Raw genomic sequence first — 21,902 nt, 5'->3', positions numbered from 1 at the left:
TAATTCTTCGGTGCTCAGCTTTCTTTATAGTCCCAACTCTCACATCCATACATGACTTTTTCACTCTCCTCTTTCACTTTCATCAAGAGGCTTTGTAGTTCCTCTTTACTTTCTGCCATAAGGGTGGTGTCATCTCCATATCTGAGGTTATTGATATTTCTCCTGGTAATCTTGATTCCAGCTTATGCTTCATCCAGCCCAGCGTTTCTCATGGTAAACTCTGCATATAAGTTAAATAAGCAGGGTGACAATATACAGCCTTGACATACTCCTTTCCCAGTTTGGAACCAGTTTGTTGTTCCATGTCCAGTTCTAACTGTTGCTCCCTGACCTGCATACAGATTTCTCAAGAGGCCGGTCAGGTGGTCTGATATTCCCATCTCTTGAAGAATGTTCCACAGTTTGTTGTGATACACACAGACAAAGGCTTTGGCATAGTCAATAAAGCAGAAGTAGATGTTTTTCTGGAACTCTCTTGCTTTATCGATGATCCAACAGATAGTGGCAGTTTGATCTCTGGTTCCTCTGCCTTTTCTAAATCCAGCTTGAACATCTGGAAGTTCACTGTTCACATACTATTGAAGCCTGGCTTGGGAAATTTTAAGCATTACTTTGCTAGTGTTTGAGATCAGTGCAATTGTACAGTAGTTTGAGTATTCTTTGACATTGCCTTTCTTTGAGATTGGAATGAAAACTGATCTTTTCCAGTCCTGTGGCCACTGCTGAGTTTTCCAAATTTGCAGGCATATTGAGTGCAGTACTTTCACAGCATCATCTCTTAGGATTTGAAATAGCTCAACTGGAATTCCATCACCTCCACTAGCTTTATTTATAGTGATGCTTCATAAGGCCCACTTGACCTTGCATTCCAGGATGTCTGGCTCTAGGTGAGTGATCACACCATAGTGATTATCTGGGTTGTGAAGATCTTTTATCTTGAACTTTATTGTGCCCATCTTTGCATGAAATGTTCCCTTGGTATCTCTGATTTTCTTGAAGAGATCTCTAGTCTTTCCCATTCTTTTGTTTTCCTCTATTTCTTTGCATTGATCACCGAGGAAGGCTTTCTTATCTCTCCTTGCTATTGTTTGGAACTCTGCACTCAAATGGGTATATCTTTCCTTTTCTCCTTTGCCTTTCATTTATCTTCTTTTCACGGCTATTTGTAAGGCCTCCTCAGACAACCATTTTGCCTTTTTGCATTTCTTTTTCTTGAGGATGGTCATGATCCCTGCCTCCTGTACAATTTCATGAACCTCCGTCCATAGTTCATCAGGCACTCTGTCTATCGGATCTAATCCCTTGAATCTACTTGTCACTTCCACTGTATAATCATAAGGGATTTGATTTAGGTCATATCTGAATGGTCTAGTGGTTTTCCCTACTTTCTTCAATTTAAGTCTGATTTTGGCAATAAGGAGTTCTGATTTTTGTGGCATAGTATGATGATTATCACAAAGAAAGTTTCACTTTATTTTTCCAAGAAGAGAAGGCAGTCAGGTACACCGGCTGGCAAGCCCACCTTTATTTTCTTGAGGCAGGACATGTAGTTAAACTTGATTTTAAAATACCCAACATTCTGTTAGCTCAAATTCTAAAGGAGGGACAGTGTTACTGAATGAAAAAAAATAAAGCTATTTATTGTTTATCCTTTGAAGCTGTAGGTTACTATTGGCTTTCTTGATTTATTCAAAGACATAAGTAGTGAGCACCTACTGTGTCCCACAGCCCTGGAAGACAGAAAATCCTGTACCTAAAGTCACACCCTGCAGGGTGTGCGCTGTGTGTCCTGGGAGATAGCACATCTCACAGAAGAGATAACAGAGTTACCCCAGTCGTGTCTGACTCTTTGTGACCCCATGGGCTACAGCCCACAGGCTCCTCTGTCCGTGGAATTCTCCAGGCTGCAATACTGGCGTGGGTTTTCATGCCCTCCTCCAGGGGATCTTCCCGACCCAGGGATCGCACCCACGTCTCTTATGCCTCCTGTGTTGGCAGGTGGATTCTTTCCTGCTAGTGCCTCCTGGGAAGCCCATCCTTTGTCATGACTTTGACAAGTACCTGTGGGCTTAGGAGGAAGTGGCAAGCACCCCGCGGCAGGCTGTATCTGAGGAGTGAAGAGTAGATGAGGTGTGGAAGCCTGATGGAGGTGAGGGTAGAAAGTTAGGTTATGGCCATGTTGTTAAGAATGTAAAGTCTCTAGATAGGAATTTTTGGTCATACATTTTATTCTTTGATAGGTTGCAAATATGTGGAAGAATGCCAGGTATGGTACACAGCAGGTCCTCAATAATATTTACTGAATCCATGAATAGACTCTGAAACCCACCTTACTTGCTGGGACACTTATTTAATAAACAAGTATTTGATAGCCTTGCACCCCACCCCTTTTTTTCAGCAGAAATGTGAATATTTAGTTGACAGCAGATTGTTTTGGAAAGAATGTTCCAGGATCACAGATCTGAACACTACGCTCGCATGTGCAAGGAAAAGTATCTCCTCTTCCTGTGTCTTCATCCCCCTCCCCACATGCCTGTCCTCTTGGTCTGTTGCAGATCATCATGCTCAGATCTCTCTCGTTCGCCTCAAACCTCTGCATTCTTAATTTCCTTTGGTAACCTAAGAAAGATTTAGATGTCATTTTTGGGGACTGATTTTTTTTTTTCAGGTGAGATTTTCATCTTTTTACATTCAGTAAAATGTACATGTACATAGTGCCCGAGTCCCTTGCCATAATCGCTTCCTGGGGACATCCTGACTGTGTGCGGTTTCTTGAAGGTCTTAAGAACCTTGAAAACTTAACTCTCTTCCCACAGTCAAATCAGGGTTTCAAATTTTGCTTACTTCTTTTCATTGTAACTGTAATGGCAAAAATTTAAAAGCCTTATGAGAAAGAAAAAAGATACTGCAGAATCTCAGTGGAAATGAGTACACCCTTCTAGGTACTTCTTTCATTCTCCTGGATGTTCACTGTGTTAATGAAGGCAACTTCTGAGAGTTTTTCGTTTTTTTTTTAAAGAGAACCATCACCTTGACATTGGTCACTGACATTGGTCATTCTTCAGGTTAGTTGTGACATAACCCCTTTGGATCATCTTAGAAATCACTTGAATATTCTGAAAAATCTGACAACTAGATATAAAACATTTTTGTGTTATTTCTCGTTTATGTATTTGTATTAATCAGCTTTATTCTGAAGAATAAAAAACATGATGAAGAGAGTAATATAATTGAGAGAAAATCTGTTCATTCAAATGACTTTTTTTCTTCCTTTTCTCAGTGTAGCTAATCATTTCAATCTATCATCTGTACATTGTTTTTCAGACTTCCTGCTCTGGGAAAATGACACTGTAATTTTTATGTGACAAAACACTTTTATATATTTAACCTCATTTAATCTTTACAATGTTCCTATGAAGTATTATCAGAATTTCTAGAGAAGAGAGAGCTGGGTCTCAGAGAGAATGAGCACTGGATGGAGATTACACGGCAAACCGTGGAATTGGAGGTTTAAACCAAATGCTTTCCCAGTTAACTCCGTGACAGCAATCGTTGGTGCATTTCCATTTTGAATGGTATCTTCTGTATTCTCAGTGGTATTTTTTTGTTATTTTTTGTTTACTACGTCTTGATTAACTATCTTAGCAGTAGTCAAAGATCACGTTTGATGTCCCATGGTTTCTAAAACATTTTATATCAGAAATGTTCCATATTATCTTATCTGTACTGGATTTTGCAGAATGAATATTTCAATTCTGTGCAGCCCACCTGACCAAATCGGAACATTCTTTGTATCAGGCCCTTTAAAATGGGAAAAGAGAGCTATTGATAGTGGTGTTGGAAACAAGAAGAGCAGTCCCAACAGCCACCCCCCTCTTCTCCCGTCACCATCTCTGTGTGGGATTCTCTCACAGTCCAGGCATTCTTTGCCTCCGAACGCATGGGGCTGACAAAGGGTGCAGTGTTTCTGGTGTCTCCACTGCGCTGGCCCCCTCTCAAGGCTCCTATTTTGTGGGGAGAAGGGAGTAGGTTTGGGTCATAGGCTGCCGTCAGGACAGATCTGGTCCTCACCTCAGCAGCCCCGTCTGTCCCCAGGAAGGAGGGGGCCTCTCCACACCGTTCCAGTGAAGCCGAGACAGGATAGAGGTGGGCCTGCACCGTCCACCTTTTCCCTGGATGGTCTTCCGTTGATTCTGAAGTGACCATCTCTTAAAGATCTACTTTTACATTTCTGAGACTGGGGTGTGTTTTCCATACGTACAGTTAAGAGGTAGTTTCTCATTGTTTTTGGATAGGAGGCCTGACTGTATAAAAAAAGGAGTCACTCAGTGACTGCCTTCTCTAGAAGTCTCAGAGTCTGCTTTCTGCTCCCTCTCTGAGCGTTCCACTGGTCCACTATCCTCATTTCTCGACATTCACCATGTCAAGACATTATGTGAAGTTGTTGGACTTTTTACACTTTGGGAGCATCTGCTGCCTCAGTGTAACACTGGTACTTCTCTTGCACACCCATCTGCGGTCTCGCAGGGCCAGGCTGTGTACCCGCCCGTCCTGACCAGCGCTCCACCGAGGGAAGTGGGGAGGGGGAGGACAATATACTTTGTGTTGCCTTATTCGTCTGACAACCAAATCAAGGCACGTGGTGTATAATTATTCTAGGGAAAGGAATCTGGCCATACAGAAAACACTTCATGCGTAGCAGTAATGGTCTTTTATTAAAAAAAAGCAAATATGTTAATATATAGCACTTGAATATGATAAATATATTATCTATAGTTCCCTATTATGCTACCCTTTTCCACAAAGAGTTTAAGACACCTTCCCTATTTAATGCTACAGGAAGATAATATGATTATTCTTATTGTAAGGTTGTCTTTTCAAAAGCTAATATATTGTATATTATAATTATAGGAAAATATAAGTATATATCTAAATTGGTTAAATTGCATAGAAATGTAATTATTCATGGTAATATAGCTGGAGAAGGAAATGGCAACCCATTGCAGTATTTTTGCCCAGACGGACAGAGGAGCCTAGCAGGCTACAGTCCATGGGGTCGAGAGAGTTGGATGCAGCTTAGTGACTAAACCACCACACAGTAATATAGTGAGACCTGTGACTGTTGTTGCTTTTTTCTGCTCAGTATTTGACCTAGTACTGTGAAGGCTTCCCTGGTGGCTCAGAGGTTATAGTGTCTGCCTGCAATGCGGGAGACCTGGGTTCAATCCCTGGGTCAGGAAGATCCCCTGGAGAAGGCAATGGCAACCCACTCCAATACTCTTGGCCCGGAGAATCCCATGGATGGAGGAGCCTGGGGGGCTACAGCCCATGGGGTCGCAAAGAGTCAGACACGACTGAGCGACTTCACTTTCACTTTATAAGGATTTTGCTCTTACTTACATTGTGGAAATCACAGAGTGCTTCCCCTGGACAATAAGCAGGGAAAACCACAGAGATAGGCCGTGGGTTCGGGCCTGTGACGATGGCCGAGAGTCCGGGAAGCTTTGCTGAGCGCAGACATCCGGCTCTGCTCCTGCCCCGCCATCTAGTGGAGCAGCGCAGATGCAGCGCTGGTCGTGTGTCTGCTAAGGCGCTCCAGCCACGCCCAGCTTCCTCTGACTCTGTGCACCTTAGCCCACCAGGCTCCGCCGTCCATGCGTTCTCCAGGCAAGCGTACTGGAGTGGGTTGCCGTTTCCTCCTCCAGGGGATCTTCCTGACCGAGGGATTAAACCCAAGCCTTCTGCATCTCCTGCGCTGGCAGGGGGATTCTTTGCCTCCAGTGCCACCTGGGATGCTGCGGTGCTGTTCAGTTCAGTATAGAGGACCGAATGCGTTTCTAAACTCATACGATATGTGAAATGATGTGTTTATGCTGTGCATAGATGCATAAATACCAAAAACATTCATAAAAAATGGTACTGCTGATAAATGGTGAAAGTGAAAGTTGCTCAGTGGTGTCCGACTCTGAGACCCCATGGACTCCATGTGACAGTCCATGGAATTCTCCAGGCCAGAATACTGGAGTGAGTAGCCTTTCTCTTCTCCAGGGGATCTTCCCAACCCAGGGATCAAACCCAGGTCTCCTGCATTGCAAGTGGATTCTTTACCAGTTGAGCCACAAGGGAAGCCCAGGAGTACTGGAGTGGGGAGCCTATCCCTTCTCCAGTAGATCTTCCTGACCCAGGAATCGAACTGGGGTCTCCTGCATTGCATGCATTGATGTCTTAAAAAAGCAAATCCGTAAATGGAAAGTAGTGAGACATTTAGTGCAAATATTAAAATGTTTTGTACCAATAAGTACAGCTCTTTGACACAGGCACAGAAACGGATAGATAGCTCAGTGGAACAGAATAGAATTTAGAGAGAATTCTCTGGCATTCCAGTGTTTAAGATTTTGCACTCTCATTGCCAAGAGCATGGGTTCAATCCCTGGTCAGGGAATTAAGATCCCACAAACCCATGGCCAAAAAAAAAAAAAAAAAAGAATTTAGAAATTGGCTGAGAAAGTGACATTTCAAATAAATGAGAACCAGATGAAATACCTAGGAGTGTTGAAAAGGCTGAATATTTGGTTTAAATGGATCTCAGTCTCATTCTTTCCTCAAAAAAAGAAAAAAAAAGTCTAGATGAGGAAAGGTTAAAAATTAAAGAAACAATATAAAATAAAGTAGAACTATTTAAAAGGTAATCTTAAAGTGGGAAATGTTTGCTAAGTAATTTGAGAATAAACTCAGAGACCACTTAGGAAAAGGCATTTATCCTTCTGGCCAAAAAAAAAAAAAAATAGTAGACAGAAAATTATAAAGCAACAATACTTAAAGGGAAATGCCACATTCAGTTCTGAAGCTGAAGTGAACCAGGTGATACTGCATTGAGCATCTGATAGAGTCCCACACAGACTACTGGAGAACGAGAGATGAAAACAGTTTGAGTTTGTATTTCCCTGATGATCCATCTGAGGCTGAATAGCTTCTGTGTTATGCCTTCTGCTTTTCTTCTGTGAAATAGGTGTTTTCTCAAGCTGTTTGGCGTGGGGGGGGGGTGTTCCTCATTATTTAAGTTTGTTTTTTTTTAATTTTTCATTCTGTTTAGAAGTATAGCCAGTTAACAAAGTTGTGATAGTTTCAGGTGTACAGCGGAGGGCTCAGCCGTACATACATATACACATGTCCATTTGCCCACAGGCTGCCATGTAACACTGGCAGAGTTCCCTGCGCTGTACAGTGGCTTCTTGTGGGTTACCCATTTCCTCATTATTTTGTTCTATGTATTAATTCTTTACTGTGTATTACAAATACTCTGCATCAACTTATGGTTCTGTTGCTTTTTATTGATAAAACGTCTTCCCTTCTCTAGATGTTTATTGTTCTGTGATCGTATCTGTTGGTCTTTTCTTTATGACTTCTGGGGTATGTGACTGGCTCAGGAAGGTCTCCCCCCACCCAAATGCAATAAAATTATCTTTGGGGTTTTTTCAAGTACTTCATCTGTTTTAATTTAGTTTAACTGTTTAAGCCTTCTCTGACTTGTGTTAGCGGAAGGATCTAGCTCACTCTTTTTTCTGGACCCGTGGCTGGAGACCTCATTTCTGTGCTGATAAAGATGCTGACTTCCTTTCCACGAGGCAGTCCGTCTTGTCTGCCACCTCACGGCTCTCTCTCTTCCGAATACTGAAGACATGAATTGTGATGCTTCTAGATTCTACAGTGCATTTTAATATCTTGAAGCATTTAATATCTTTAATATATTTAAACTCTTGGTTTTTCAAAAGTTTTATGGCCTTTCTTATACATTTTCTTTTCTAGATAAATTGTAGGCTCAGATTTTTAAGTTCTGTAACAATCCTTTTGGAATGTAGGCTGAGGATGCATTGAACTAAATTTTATAAAAAATCAGCATCTTAATAACATTGATGTTTCCTTCCCAGCCCATGTTACATCTGTTTGAACAGATTTTTGTTTTTGTCCTTCAGTAAAGTTTTCTTGTTTTCTTTCTGTGGATTTTATATATTTTATTAATAAGTTCACTCTAACTCTTAAATGTGTATTATCTTTGTTGATATCTTGAGGTTTTTTATTTTTTTCAGTCCAATTTTTTAAGTTAATGTTTGCCACGGGGCAGGGGGATTCTAAAGTATCTATAATTTTAATAATGGTAAGTTTCTGGAATTGGGAGAATCTTTTTTACATTAATTGCATTTATTATGAAGGGTGGAGAGGGTTTTGTGAAGAACTGTTATGAAAACAATTTACACTTTATAACCAATGGGGTCTTAAATTCTAGAAGATATAGTACGTGTACATAGAATTGAGATGCTGTCTGGCCTCCTAGCTCTTTGGCAACCTAAGCACACTTTTCAGTGAAGTTTCAGTTCCAGAGTCTTCACCATGAGTTGAGCAAATTCTAGACCCCCTTGGCGTCTAGCTCCTGCATCTACTCATATTACCTGAGGGTCACTGAACCAGCCAAACCCCAAACCCAGCTGCTTCTGCATACTTGGATGACATCAGTCACACCAAACCTTCTCTGAATGTACGCGGCAGATTGGAGACCTTGGGGAGGGGTTCTGTCCCCTCGTGGCCAGGTGGCCTCTGCCCCCCGCTCTCTCGACTCCAGTCTCTCACTCTCCTTTTCTGCCTCCAGCTCAGGACAGAGAGTTGGGAAATCACCCTGGGCCTCGGTACCCACATTAAGGCAAGTGCGGTGCACGTACATGCTAAGTCGCTTAGTTTGGGTCTGACTCTTTGTAGTCCCAGGGACTGTAGCCGGCCAGGCTCCTCTGTCCATGGGGTTCTCCAGGCAAGAGTACTGGAGTGGGTTGTCACGCCCTCATCTAGGGGATCCTCCTGACCCAGGGATTGAACCTGTGTCTCTTATGTTTCCTGTTTTGACGAAAATGTTCTGTACCACTAATGCCACCTGGAAATCACAAGCCAAGTGTGGTATTACCTTCTAAAAATGCTGAGTATTTCCCATGGAGGGAGTGAACCATAATGAATAAAAGTTTTTCTAGTCCCTTACATACCAATAAAGACAATATACTTGAATACATTCTGTTTATGGCTAATGACTATGATAGGAAAAGCTGGAAAATAGGTTTATGATTTCATTGTGTATCAAGCAAAGCAGAGAACAACTGAAGAAGTATCTGTAATTCTATATGTATCCATAGAGTCAGCTGAAACTTAAAGACGTTCTAAGTTCTTATGAGACAAAAATTAAATAATGTTGTTCCCATTAGTTTAGTTGCTCAGTTGTGTCCAACTTTTCACAACCCCATGGACTGCAGCATGCCTGGCTTCCCTGTCCGTCATGAACTCCTGGAGATTGTTCAAACTCATGTCCATTGAGTTGGTGATGTCCTCCAACCATCTCATCCTCGGTCGTCCCCTTCTCTATCTGCCTTCAATCTTTCCCAGCATCAGGGTCATTTCCAATGAGTCAGGTCTTTGCATCAGGTGGCCAAAGTATTGGAGTTTCAGCTTCAGCATCAGTCCATCCAGTGAATATTCAGGACTCATTTCCTTTAGGATTGACAAGTTGGATCTCCTTGCAGTCCAAGGTACTCTCAAGAGTCTTTTCCAACACCACAGTTCAAAAGCATCAATTCTTCCACACTCAGCTTTCTTTATAGTCCAACTCTCATATCCATACATGACTGCTGGAAAAACCTAGATGGACTAGATGTACCTTTGTTGGCAAATTAATGGCTCTGCTTTTTAATAGGCTGTCTAGGTTGGTCATCGGAGAAGGCGATGGCGTCCCACTCCAGTACTCTGGCCTGGAAAATCCCATGGACGGAAAAGCCTGGTAGGCTACAGTCCATGGGGTCGCTAAGAGTCCGACACGACTGAGCGACCTCACTTTCACTTTTCACTTTCCTGCATTGGAGAAGGAAATGGCAACCTACTCCAGTGTTCTTGCCTGGAGAATCCCAGGGACGGAGGAGCCTGGTGGACTGCCGTCTATGGGGTCGCACAGAGTCAGACATGACTAAAGCGACTTAGCAGCAGCAGGTTGGTCATAGCTTTTCCTTCAGTGAGCAAGCGTCTTTTAATTTCATGGCTATAATCACCATCTGCAGTGATTTTGGAGCCCCCCAAAATAAAGTCTGTCACTGTTTCCATTGTTGCCCCATCTATTTGCCACGAAGTGATGAGACTGGATGCCATGACCTTAGTTTTCTGAATGTTGAGTTTTAAGCCAACTTTTTCACTCTCCTCTTCCACTTTCATCAAGAGGTTCTTTAGTTCCTCTTTGCTTTCTGCCATAAGGGTGGTGTCATCTGTGTATCCGAGGTTCTTGATGTTTTTCCTGGCAATCTTGATTCCAGCTTGTGCTTCATCCAGTTTGGTATTTCACATGATGTACTCTGCATGTAAGTTAAATAAGCAGAGTGACAATATACAGCCTTGACGTACTTGTTTCCCAATTTGGAACCAGTCTGTTGTTCCATATCTAGTTCTAACTGTTGCTTCTTTACCTGCATACAGGTTTCTCAGGAGACAGGTAAGGTGTTCTGGTAGTCCCACCTCTTTAAGAATTTTCCAGTTTGTTGTGATCCACACAAACTGTTTTGATCCACCAACTTGTTGTTTGATCTACAGTAAAAGGCTTTGGCGTAGTCAATAAGTAGATATTTTTCTGTAACTCTCTTGCTTTTTCTATGATCTAACAGATATTGACAATTTGATATCTGGTACCTCTGGCTTTTCTAAATCCAGTGTGAATATCTGGAAGTTCACAGTTCATGTATGTACTTTTGAAGCCTGGCTTGGAGAAATTTGAACATTACTTTGCTAGTGTGTAAGATGAGTGAATTCCATGGACAGAGGAGCTTGGTGGGTACAGTACATGGGATCACAAAGAGTTGGACATGACTGAGTGACTAACAGTTCACTTCACTTGAGCATTCTTTGGCATTGTCTTTCTTTGGGATTGGAATGAAAACTGACCTTTTCCAGTCCTGTGGCCACTGCTGTGTTTTCCAAATTTGCTGGCATACTGAGTGCAGCACTTTTATAGCATCATCTTCTAGGATTTGAAATAGCTCAACTGGAATTCCATCACTTCCACTATCTTTGTTCGTAGTTATCAGACCATTGTGGTTATCTGGGTCATGAAGATCTTTTTTGTATAGTTCTTCTGTGTATTCTTGCCACCTCTTCTTAATATCTCCTGCTTCTGTTGGGCCCATACAATTTCTGTCCTTTATTGTATCTGCCCATCTTTGCATGAAATGTTCCCTGGGTATCTCTAATTTTCTTGAAGAGATCTCTAGTCTTCCCCATTCTATTGTTCTCCTCTATTTTTTTGCATTATTCTTCCTATAAGGGTTAGTATTTTTGAATGTAAACATTTTGTAAATAGCATGGGTCCTGAAATCTTTGGCTTAGAGAATTGGATAGTTGGTGATAAATTATTTGAAGACAAACCATAGGGAGAAACCACCATATGTATTCAGATCATTCTACTGTGCTATGTTTATATTTGTTCTAAGTACACCTAGCTTAAGACTGTTTATAAAATGAAAATTCTCAATCAGTTTGTTGTGTTTTTTACTTTGAATCTTCAAATTTCACTGTTAAATTTTTAGCACATGTGATATTCTTGATAAATGTGGTAGCATATAAGTTAAAAGCGTTAATCTACAGTTTATATATTCTGTTTCTTTTATATATTCATTAATAAGTAGAGTTTCCTGGAAAATGAGGTATTTTGATAAGATTTTCTTCCCTCCCAAATAATGATAGCCTATTTTACTTACTCAGTAGCTGGAAGGATGTACTTCCTTTCCATCTTCATTCTTGGTCACATAATGACACTATTCACTAATTCATTGGGGGCATAAAATGTAGTCCTCTCTTCCCTGCTAAGAAAAAGTGTAATAGAGCCAGTTAACACAGATCTCATTAAGTGAGAGGCGGGAAAGACAGCAGAGAAAATCAAGACATAAAGAGGCCTAACATTCCATATAAATACTTCATATTCAGCTACATGGTGATGCCATTGTGATGGTACTTCATACTGTACTTCTTACCTCTCAGCTGCAGCTCAATTATGCCAGAAAGTGGTGTGCCATGAAAAAGCACAGGCGACACAGTCATCTCAATAACTTCTTCATCCTGAACCAGAGACCTCCCAGGTCTGCAAGCCGTAGCTGAGACAGCTCACTCTGCCTGTTGTGACTACAACGTGGGACCGTCCCCTGTTTCCATGACTGTAATAGGGCATAGGTATTGCCAGTGGACAGTATATTTGTTTTCCTTACAGTAGAATTACGTGTTCTTCAAAGCACTGTGGCTTTATGAATTCTCATATGGGAAACTGAAGCTCAGTGACTTTGACAAAAGACTTAGTCAGAGGGATGAGTTACCCTGAAAACAAGCTGGTGCTTACAGAATAAAATGCTGGCAGGGTTGTGTTCCTTAAAAGAAACTGCTTTCATCTTTAGCACAAGTCAGTGATGCTGGCAGAAGGGTGTTAACGTGTCTTCCTATGAAATGAGTAATTCCTGCAGTTTGGCAGTTTCCTTAGTTAATCTCAGATTTGCTGTGTCCCTGTATCTATTAGCTGTAGATGGACATGTTTGAGAATTTAGTGTTTTTCCACATAACAAGGGAAAGCTTCTGCTCGGAGATTTCCAAAACCCTGGGATGCCTCTCTATACAGTACGTATGATTTCTGTTCTGTGTGAGTGGAAGTTGAATAAATAATTAGAGAAACAGTAAAACTTGTTAGGCCTATGGTTCTGTGCCCCTATCAGCTAAGTCCTTCTCTTTCTCAGTCATATAATACAGTACGCTTTTCAGAAATGCTTAGACCAAGATAAAATCAGCCTCAGTTCAGATTAATTCAGTTCAGTTGCTCAGTTGTGTCTGACTCTTTGCAACCCCATGGACTGCAGCACGCCAGGTTTCCCTGTCTGTCACCAACTCCTGGAGCTTGCTCAGACTCATGTCCATCAAGTCGGTGATGCCATCCACCCAGCTCATCCTCTGTCATCCCCTTCTCCTCCTGCCTTCAATCTTACCCAGCATCAGCATCTTTTCCAGTGAGTCAGCTCTTTGCATCAGGTGGCCAGAGTACTGGAGCTTCTCCCTGGGTGGGTGTTGTGGTAGTAGTTTTTATTTTTGTCATATGTCTAATCTTTTAGGTATATCCTCATACAGATTTATCTCTAGCCATGTTTTAAACATAAGTTTCAATTTTTTTTTACTTCTGTCTGAGGTCTTAGGCCATTAATTACTGATATTTTGTTGTTGTTTATTAATCTTAGCGAATTAACTATCTGTTCTCCTTATTTTAGTTAGCATCAGCAGGTGAAATATTTGAAAGAAAAGCATTTAAAGGAAAATATTATATCCTCTTCAGGTTCTAATTGTTTAAGAAAATTATCTGAGTGCTTTTTAAAAACAGAGCTGTGATGACACTGATGATAAGCTATATTACTCCGTCATAAAATTAACTGCCATGTTTTGAATTGTAGGACCTCCAAAGGTGGGTCAGTGGTGCTCATGAGCATGGCTTTGTCCTGGTGTCTTTTGGAGCTGGCGTCAAGTATCTGTCTGAAGACATTGCTACCAAACTGGCCGGCGCTCTGGGGAGATTGCCCCAGAAAGTGATTTGGAGGTAAAGGAATAATATAGATTGTTTCTTCACCACTGATTTTCCGTATCCTCTTGCTTAGTCTGCAGGTGTAAATAACCACAACACACTGATACCTTGGCAACATTAGCAGGATGCCCTGACTTTTCATTTTGTTTCTTAGTGTGTTGAAATGTAGGGATTAATTTATATAATACTCTATAATTTATATAATACTCTTTAATATATAACAAATCAATTTATATATTATTAATATATAATATTAAATATAAATTAATTTATATATTATAATTTATATGTTATAAAATAATTTATATTTCTGATATAAATAAAATAATTTATATAATACTCTTTAATATATATGAAATTTTAATATATATAATTTATATAATACTTTCATTTTGTTTGCACCCCCATAGACTGCAGCCCACAAGGCTCCCCTGTCCATGGGATTGTCCAGACAAGAATAGTGGAGTGGTTTGCCATTCTTTTCTTCAGAGGATCTTCCTGACCCAGGGATCGAACCCAGGTCTCCTGCCTTGCAGGCAGATTCTTTACTGTCTGAGCCACCAGAGAAGCCATTTCTATATACTCCTTCAAATCAGTGTTGGAATGAGATTAAAAACTGATAGATGAATGATTAAATAGGTAAAATATTTCATGGAACCTTTGGGGCTCCCACTTTGTTTATAAATGCTTTCGATTCCTTTCATCCAAGAGACCAGGCCTTTAAAAAGACAGTGACTTGCCAGTTAGTGTTGGTCAAAACAGACCCCACTTCTTTTGGGAGGCATGGCCAACACGTGTCTGTCTCTGGAATTTCTTTTTTTTTAATTATTTACCTATTTTTATTTTTGGTTTCGCGCTTCATTGTTGCTCTCTGGCACTCTCTAGTTGCAGCGAGCGGGGGCATCTCTTCGTTGTGGTGTTCGGGCTTCTCATTGTGGCAGTTGTGGTGAACGGGCTTAGGTGCTCCGTGACATGTAGAGTCTTCCCGGACCAGGGATTGAATCCATGTCCCCGACACTGGCAAGTGGATTCTTAATCCACCGTACCATCGGGGCAGTCCGGTCTCTGGAATTTCTAACCCAGTGTCTGAACTTGGCCCTGAGTGCTTATATATTTAGTACCTGCCCCCACCATTGAGTGTTAGGGACACAGAAGTGAACAAGGTCAGCCCCACAGTGTCGAGCCTTTACAAGTATGCTGTAAGGAATGTGGTTTTCTCCCTTGTACAGACTGTTGCAAAATTAGTTCCCACTTCTGGTGCAGCTCAGATGGGAAAGAATCTGCCTGCAATGTGGGAGACCCGGGTTCAATCCCTGGGTCAGGAAGATCCCCTGGAGAAGGGCATGGCAACCCACTCCACTATTCTTGCTTGGAGAATCCCATGGACAGAGGCTACAATCAATGGGGTTAGAAAGAGTTGTTACGACTGAGGGGCTAACACTTTTCTTTTTCTCCCGGCTAAGCTATGAAGTGGATGTTGGGTTTCCTGTTTCAGGCTTAACCCAGAAAGTGCCCCTTCAGTTAATTACCTGGGCCGGTTTGTATCAGCCCATTTCAGGCTCTTGCCTTCCTCTCAGTTGATGAGCACTTTGTGGTTTGTGTTTCAAAGACCAAGGCAGGAAACAGCCTGCATCCTTAGCCCACAGTACCATCCCTGGGGCCCAGCTGGAGAAGAATACTTCCTGCTTTCTCCTAGTTCTCGAGCCTTTGTTTGGGTTCTGGGTGTCCAGATGGGTAGTGGGGGCTGCCCAGTGGTGGCCCTCCCTGCCTTCCTCTTTCACCTTCTGGATGCTGGTAGAAAGTTGACTTTCTAGCAGAGGTTCATATGGTTGCTGTTTTCCCCAGCTCTGTGAGAATTGCTGAAGGAACATGGATCTCAAGATAATCCAGAATGTTTTGTATTTGTCCCTCAATCAATGAAAATGTGAAAAAGTAACTAAAATTTTTGTTGTTGAATATCAACAAAAGATCATGTAACGTTTATTTTAAACCTAAAAGTTTGACCAGACAGTTCATACCAAGAGTCAAGTTTGATTCATTGTCTGGTGTACATTTCAGATTTTCTGGAACCAAACCAAAGAATCTGGGAAACAACACCAGGCTCATAGAATGGTTACCGCAAAATGACCTGCTTGGTAAGTCAGTGACCCATGGGTGCTTACTTGGCTTGATTTTAATTGTGTAAATGTGAATTTTACACTTGAGTGGCTTATATAGTATACGTGTGGTTTATAATAGAATCATTATGTTATCTTGAGTGCTAAGTCCTAGATTTCGGACCAACAAGTCAGATCTTCAGTTATTGGCAAATCATTTTAAAGTAATCATTTAGGCCTATAAATTTCAGACCAGTCACAAATTTTGATTTTCTGAAAAATATACTTAACACTGCATAAACTAGTAGGAGTAAAGCTATATCTCATTAGACTGATCAGCTAAAAGTAGTCAAATTAAAAACAGTGAAAATTTAGATTTGTATTATACTATTACTATAGCTGTATCTAAGAAACCAGAGAAAGTTGAAGTTACTCATTTGTTTGAAACCACAGTCAAGCAGAAAGCCAAAAACCAGTCAGTTTATTTCAACTTTATTTGAATTGTCTGACTAAATTTACCCCCAAATCACTGGGCAATTTTGAATACTTTATTTCTTTTGATTTATTTATTTATTGGGGTTCTGATCCTCAACTCAAAATTAAAATGCCAATTATATGCATATCTCAAGATTTGAATATAAACAATTTAATTCTCTTTGATAAGCAGAGATAGTAAAATGTAAGTTGCTTTATTCATTAAATCTCTAGGAAAACATAATGCCATGTTATCCTTTAAGATATTACTTCCTAAGGAAATTATAAAAATGTTATTGATTTTGGCAATATCAACTCATTTATTTGTTCAATAGTACTAATCTTAACAGATTATGTGAAATTAGGTGAAAGTTATATTCTTAAAAAGAGACTTTTAGAGAGTATCTTTTAGAAGCTAAATGGACTCTCTAAAATGGACTCTCTAAATGGACCCTCTTGTAACTATAAAACAGTAAATATAAATAATTCCTTTTCATCTAGTTTATTATAAATATTATTCTATAATTATAAAAATGATGGGGAAAGAGACAATTTACCTTTTTTGATATTTGCATTTTTTTCTGTTTCTTATCTTTACTGTTATGATGTCAGATGCCGTAGAAAGTAGGAAGGAAGCAGGAAATTTAAATGCCTCCGCATCTTGGCCCTCAGCCATCTCACTGCAGCAGCAGACACTGCTGTCTGGGATCACTGGAATTGGTTTCATGCCATTTGTCTCTGAGGCTATACAGCAGGGTGTAGCTGCTCCCAGAGGGCCTCCCAATTCCGCAGCTCCTCCAGGTTCCTCAGAATCTCAGCTCTCCGCCTTTACTGAGATTAGCATCCTTTTCAACTCCAGCCGTGACCTCTGTGGATCCTCTGTTGGTTTCTAACTTTGTTCAGAAGATTCCTCCAGGCACAGAAGCAGGAACCAAATCAGTGTTCCTTCCTCTCTCAGTGCATTCCCCTTGCTCTCCACACACCAGTTCTCTTTACTTTTTCACAGCTGGCCTTGCTGGTGGTCAGGTTTCACTCGAAGAAAAAGAGTTCTACTGCTGAAAAGAAAGTTTGAAATCTACTGTAGGGCAGATTCCTTAGTTGGGCTGAGTTGAGAAGCCCCTTGTGGGTCAGGGCAAGAGACACCGAGTGAGCAGCCTGCTAGATGTTGGGGGTGGAGAGTCCTGGAGCCCCACTGAGACCTAGGTTCCTACGTGACTTGTGTTTATTTTAAATGCTCGTGTTTTTGCAAGCTGTAATTTCTTTCTGGCCATCTAACACCCATCTCAAGTGCCGTGTTTTTTTGTCTTATGTTTTTTTATGCAAGTCACTCTGCTCACAAGGAGATGTAGAGTTTGAAATATCACTAACTTTGATAAATTATCTCTTTTATCTCCATGACAACCAGATGTTACATGATGTCCTATCTCTTAGAACTAATTTTTGTATTTATCTGTCCCTGCTTGTTTTTATTCGTAAAATGTAGAATTAGACCCTAAAATTGAGAAGCGTAGATGCTGCAGACATGACTTGAATGTTGTGAATACTGAGCACTGTGCAGTGTTCCTCCTTGGATAAGCACAGAAACATTTCTTGGACATCTGGAGTCCAGCCTCACATTTTAACTTTCTTTTTTTACAGAGTATGTTTGACTTTAATATAGATAAATGTTGAAGTAGCCAGAAGTGGATATCTGCGTTTAGTAGAATGTGGTTATACTCTAGTATTTTTGGTTATTCCTTGCTTTCATTGACCTCTTATTAATTACTGGCTATTTGAATGCAGTTGGTATTTGTGTTTTGGGAGAAGATATTGTAATATACTTCTTAAAACTATAAATGTTAACTACTTAAAATGGCTTTTAATTGATATATACACATCTGATAATTATGTTTATAATAAACATTGTAATTGGCACAGTGTAGGAATCAGTGAAACTGTGTCTTTAAAAATCTTATATCTGAAAATGCATGTTTATTATAATGTCAACTCTTAAGAGATTTCTGGAAAACATCTTCCTAGAATAATAGACAATATTCTAAGTGGTTTTCTTTTTTAATCCTTCTTTAGGGCATTCTAATATTAAAGCCTTCCTGAGCCATGGTGGTTTGAATAGTATTTTTGAAACTATGTATCATGGTGTGCCTGTGGTGGGAATCCCACTGTTTGGAGACCATTATGATACTATGACCCGGGTACAGGCAAAAGGCATGGGGATACTGCTGGAATGGAAGACAGTGACTGAAGGAGAGCTGTATGAAGCACTAGTGAAAGTTATCAATAACCCCAGGTAAGGTTTCAACTGCTGTTAAAGCAGGCAAACTATATTTACCACAGCATATTGTCAGTAACTGATAATTGCCAGTATGTCGTCAATAAACTAAATATAGAAATATCCTTTAGACTCCTGTGTGTAATGCTTTGTGCATGCTTCTGTCATTTGAAAAATAAAAATAGCAATCATTTGGTCAGCCATGTATGACCTCGAATAATATTCCACCACAGTTTGCCAAACTGGGGAAGAAACCACCATGGAACCTTTGGGTCCTTAGAGTTTGTCAATTTTTGTGTCCTTTACATCATTTTCATGCTCATAAAACTTTATATCACCATTTTCCTTATTTCCATTATAGAGATGAGGCACTTAAAACTCAGAGAGCTTAAGTAATACACCCCTAGTTATACAGCTTTGGAGTAGGGACTTGAACCAAGACTGTCTGATTTCAAAACAGGTGCTCTTGATACTGCCGGGTGCTGGGTTTCCCTAGCACTGGGCGTCAATGAAATGCCAAAATATATTTACTCAGGTGAATGACTTGGTCAGAATATTTTATCTTATTTTGTTTCTTAAATTCTTGATGTGTCTTGAGGTAATGCAGTTCACAACTGAGCCTCAAACGGTCGAGAGTTGGCCTGCATAGTTTTAAAACAAAGCGTAAGTTTTCCCATTTTTATGTGACATTTAATTGATCCTGCATTTCAAGTGGCGTTAATGTCTGGAAATGTGTGAGCTTTTCCTCTTAATACCCAGGGTATATAGCATAACACTGGATTGAGAAATATTGCCATATTCTAAGAACACACAATAAAGAAAAACTCTTTCATATAAAATAATGTTTCTTCTATGTAAAAGACTGGATTCAAGTGTCCTGGGGTTCTTTATGCTGCCATATGTGGGCTCAGAGGCAGCCTTTATGCACTGACCCCCTTAGAGCATCTACGGTCTTGGTTGTAATTCTTGGCACTTGGAGCAATATGTTTGATCATCCAAGGTGTTGGAGTAGGGGACCCCTTCGTCTGTGTTCTATAGCTTTCCTTTTAAAACTGTGCTCAGATGCTCAGTTGTGTCCAACTCTTTGCAACCCCATGGACTTAGCCCACCCAGCTCCTCTGTCCATGGTATTCTTCAGGCAAGAATACTGGAGTGGCTTGCCATTTCCTTCTCCCGGGGATCTTCCCGACCCAGGGATGGAACCCAGGTGTCTTGCGTCTACCTGCTTTAGCAGGCATATTCCTTACCACTAGCACCATCTGGGAAGTCCTTTAAAAGTATCAGTTCAGTTCAGTTGCTCAGTCGTGTCCAACCTCATGGACTGCAGCACACCAGGCTTCCCTGCCCATCACCAACTCCCGGAGCTTGCTCAAACTCATGTTCATCACGTTGGTGACGCCATCCAACCATCTCATCCTCTGCATCCCCTTCTCCTGCCTTCACTTTTGCCCAACATCAGGGTCTTTTCCAATGAGTCCGTTCTTTGCATCAGGTGGCCAAAGTATTGGAGTACATCAAGGCTTTAAAAGTACAGTGTTTTGCAGAATATGATGTTCTTACAAAAAATGACATGTGTGTCTTGCCTGTACTCCATAGCTACCGTCAGAGGGCTCAGAAGCTTTCAGAAATCCACAAGGATCAACCTGGTCACCCCGTCAACCGGACTGTCTATTGGATCGATTACATTCTCCGTCACGATGGAGCTCATCACCTACGAGCCGCCGTCCATCAGATCTCTTTCTATCAGTATTTTTTACTGGATATTGTCTTCGTGCTTTTGCTTGGTGCTGCCTTGTTTTACTTCCTCTTGTCATGGGTGACAAAATTTATCTGCAGAAGAATCAAAAGTCTGTGGTCAAGCAATAAGCATAGCACAGTGAATGGACATTACCATAATGGAATCCTCAATGGCAAGTATAAAAGAAACGGCCACATTAAACATGAAAAGAAGGTGAAGTGAGCCAACCGCCCACCTGGGAGTAACAAATCTATCCAGTCATTGAATTTTTATTGCTACAAGTTAGTCTAACAACTACTAAATCAAAAACATCAGTAAACAATTCTAACACTCCCTTATCTGAGCTTATTAATGAAATTCTGTGGAATTAAGATGGCTGTAAAAAGCACAAACCTAAAATGCAAAAATGTATTTTATCCAAATACTGATACAGGTAGTTTTGGCACTGAACCTTTTAGAAGCCTTAATTATTTAAATCAATTAAGTGACTGTGTCAGACTTTAGTTAAGTCTTGATATATGTGTGTCCCAGATGAGGAATGGTTTATTTTCTCTTAGAAAGGTTTGTCTGTGTGTGTATGTGTGTATGTCTGTGTGTGTGTATGTTTCCTAAATGAGAGACTTTTAGCCAGCTGCTTGTTATATTTGTTGACGGTACAACACATCTAAGAATGAAATAGAAAGACAGTTAGGATCCAGATGTTTCTCTTCTAGAACTTAATATATGGGAACTCAGAAATAGTACCACGAAAGAACACTTTTTTTCCTTAAAAGTGAATGCAGAGGGAAAAAATGCAAAAGATAAATGGCACCTGTTTTTGTACTTTGGGGTTTTTTAATTTGTTTTCTTTCTTTCTTTTTTTTTTTCTTAACAATTGGATTCTTCTTAGGGGGAGGGAATGTACAATTAAGTAAATGTATAAATTGGTTGTCATAGTTTATTTTTATTTCCCACCTACCAATAATTTGCCTCTGGGAGAATTATATAGTTTTTTTCTATTGCATTTTAATGAATAACATTATCTTAACTATATAATACAGACAAAGCAACAAAGCTCTAATTTTTGTTCAAAATACTGAAGACTGCTTCTTATATAGCATCTTTAAACAGGGCCATTGTTTGATGACTTTTCTATAATGTAATTTTTGAATGTTCAGATGTGATATTTCCAAAATTTTAACTAAAAAACCACCTTCTTCATCCCCTTTTGGTGTCTGGGCCACACAATCTCTTATATAGGTGCCAACATTTAATTCTTTTCATTGGATCTTTTGCTTTTCTCCATATTGGTACCTGCTTTGTCTGAGAGGTTTGAGATCTGGTTACCAAATCGAACTTTCCATGACATACAGAAGTGACAGAGAAATTATACCACTTGTTTGTGAAGACGAGTTCCCACTTCCTCGTCACTCCCTTCACCTCACTTCAGTCTGCTCTGGCTCTTCGATCCGTTGTGGCTGACGTGGGACAGTGACAGTATTCGTTTGAGAATGGGGTGCAAGTCACAGACATCATAAAATCAGGACCTCCCCACTGAACCATACACTCACTGGCATCTAGGAGCTCATTCCACGTCATTCTGTTTACTTAGCATTTGCACTACACTTGTTGAGTGTACGCTTTATTTATTTGTAGTTCGAAATCTTATGTCTGACGGCTGAAAGGAGAAAACTACAGCATTTACCTAATGGCTTTCACTAACAGGGG

General features: G+C 40.4%; 1 protein-coding gene across 1 annotated transcript in view; it reads left to right on the top strand.

The window, feature by feature from the left end:
- Positions 1 to 20,967, top strand: part of UGT8 (UDP glycosyltransferase 8) — a 103,015-nt gene extending 82,048 nt beyond the window's left edge. Inside the window, exons 3-6 of the mRNA XM_040237409.1 lie at positions 13,491 to 13,633; positions 15,677 to 15,753; positions 18,256 to 18,475; positions 20,054 to 20,967. Of these exons, the coding sequence (XP_040093343.1) occupies positions 13,491 to 13,633; positions 15,677 to 15,753; positions 18,256 to 18,475; positions 20,054 to 20,417 (804 nt within the window). The 3' untranslated portion in view covers positions 20,418 to 20,967. The remainder of the gene's footprint in view (positions 1 to 13,490; positions 13,634 to 15,676; positions 15,754 to 18,255; positions 18,476 to 20,053) is intronic.
- Positions 20,968 to 21,902: the final 935 nt, after the last annotated feature.

The sequence above is a fragment of the Oryx dammah genome, unplaced genomic scaffold (assembly GCF_014754425.2).
Source record: "Oryx dammah isolate SB20612 unplaced genomic scaffold, SCBI_Odam_1.1 HiC_scaffold_3, whole genome shotgun sequence".
Lineage (NCBI taxonomy): Eukaryota > Metazoa > Chordata > Mammalia > Artiodactyla > Bovidae > Oryx > Oryx dammah.
Note: the sequence above shows the minus strand (reverse complement) of the source record. Positions and strands in the feature narration are given on the sequence as shown.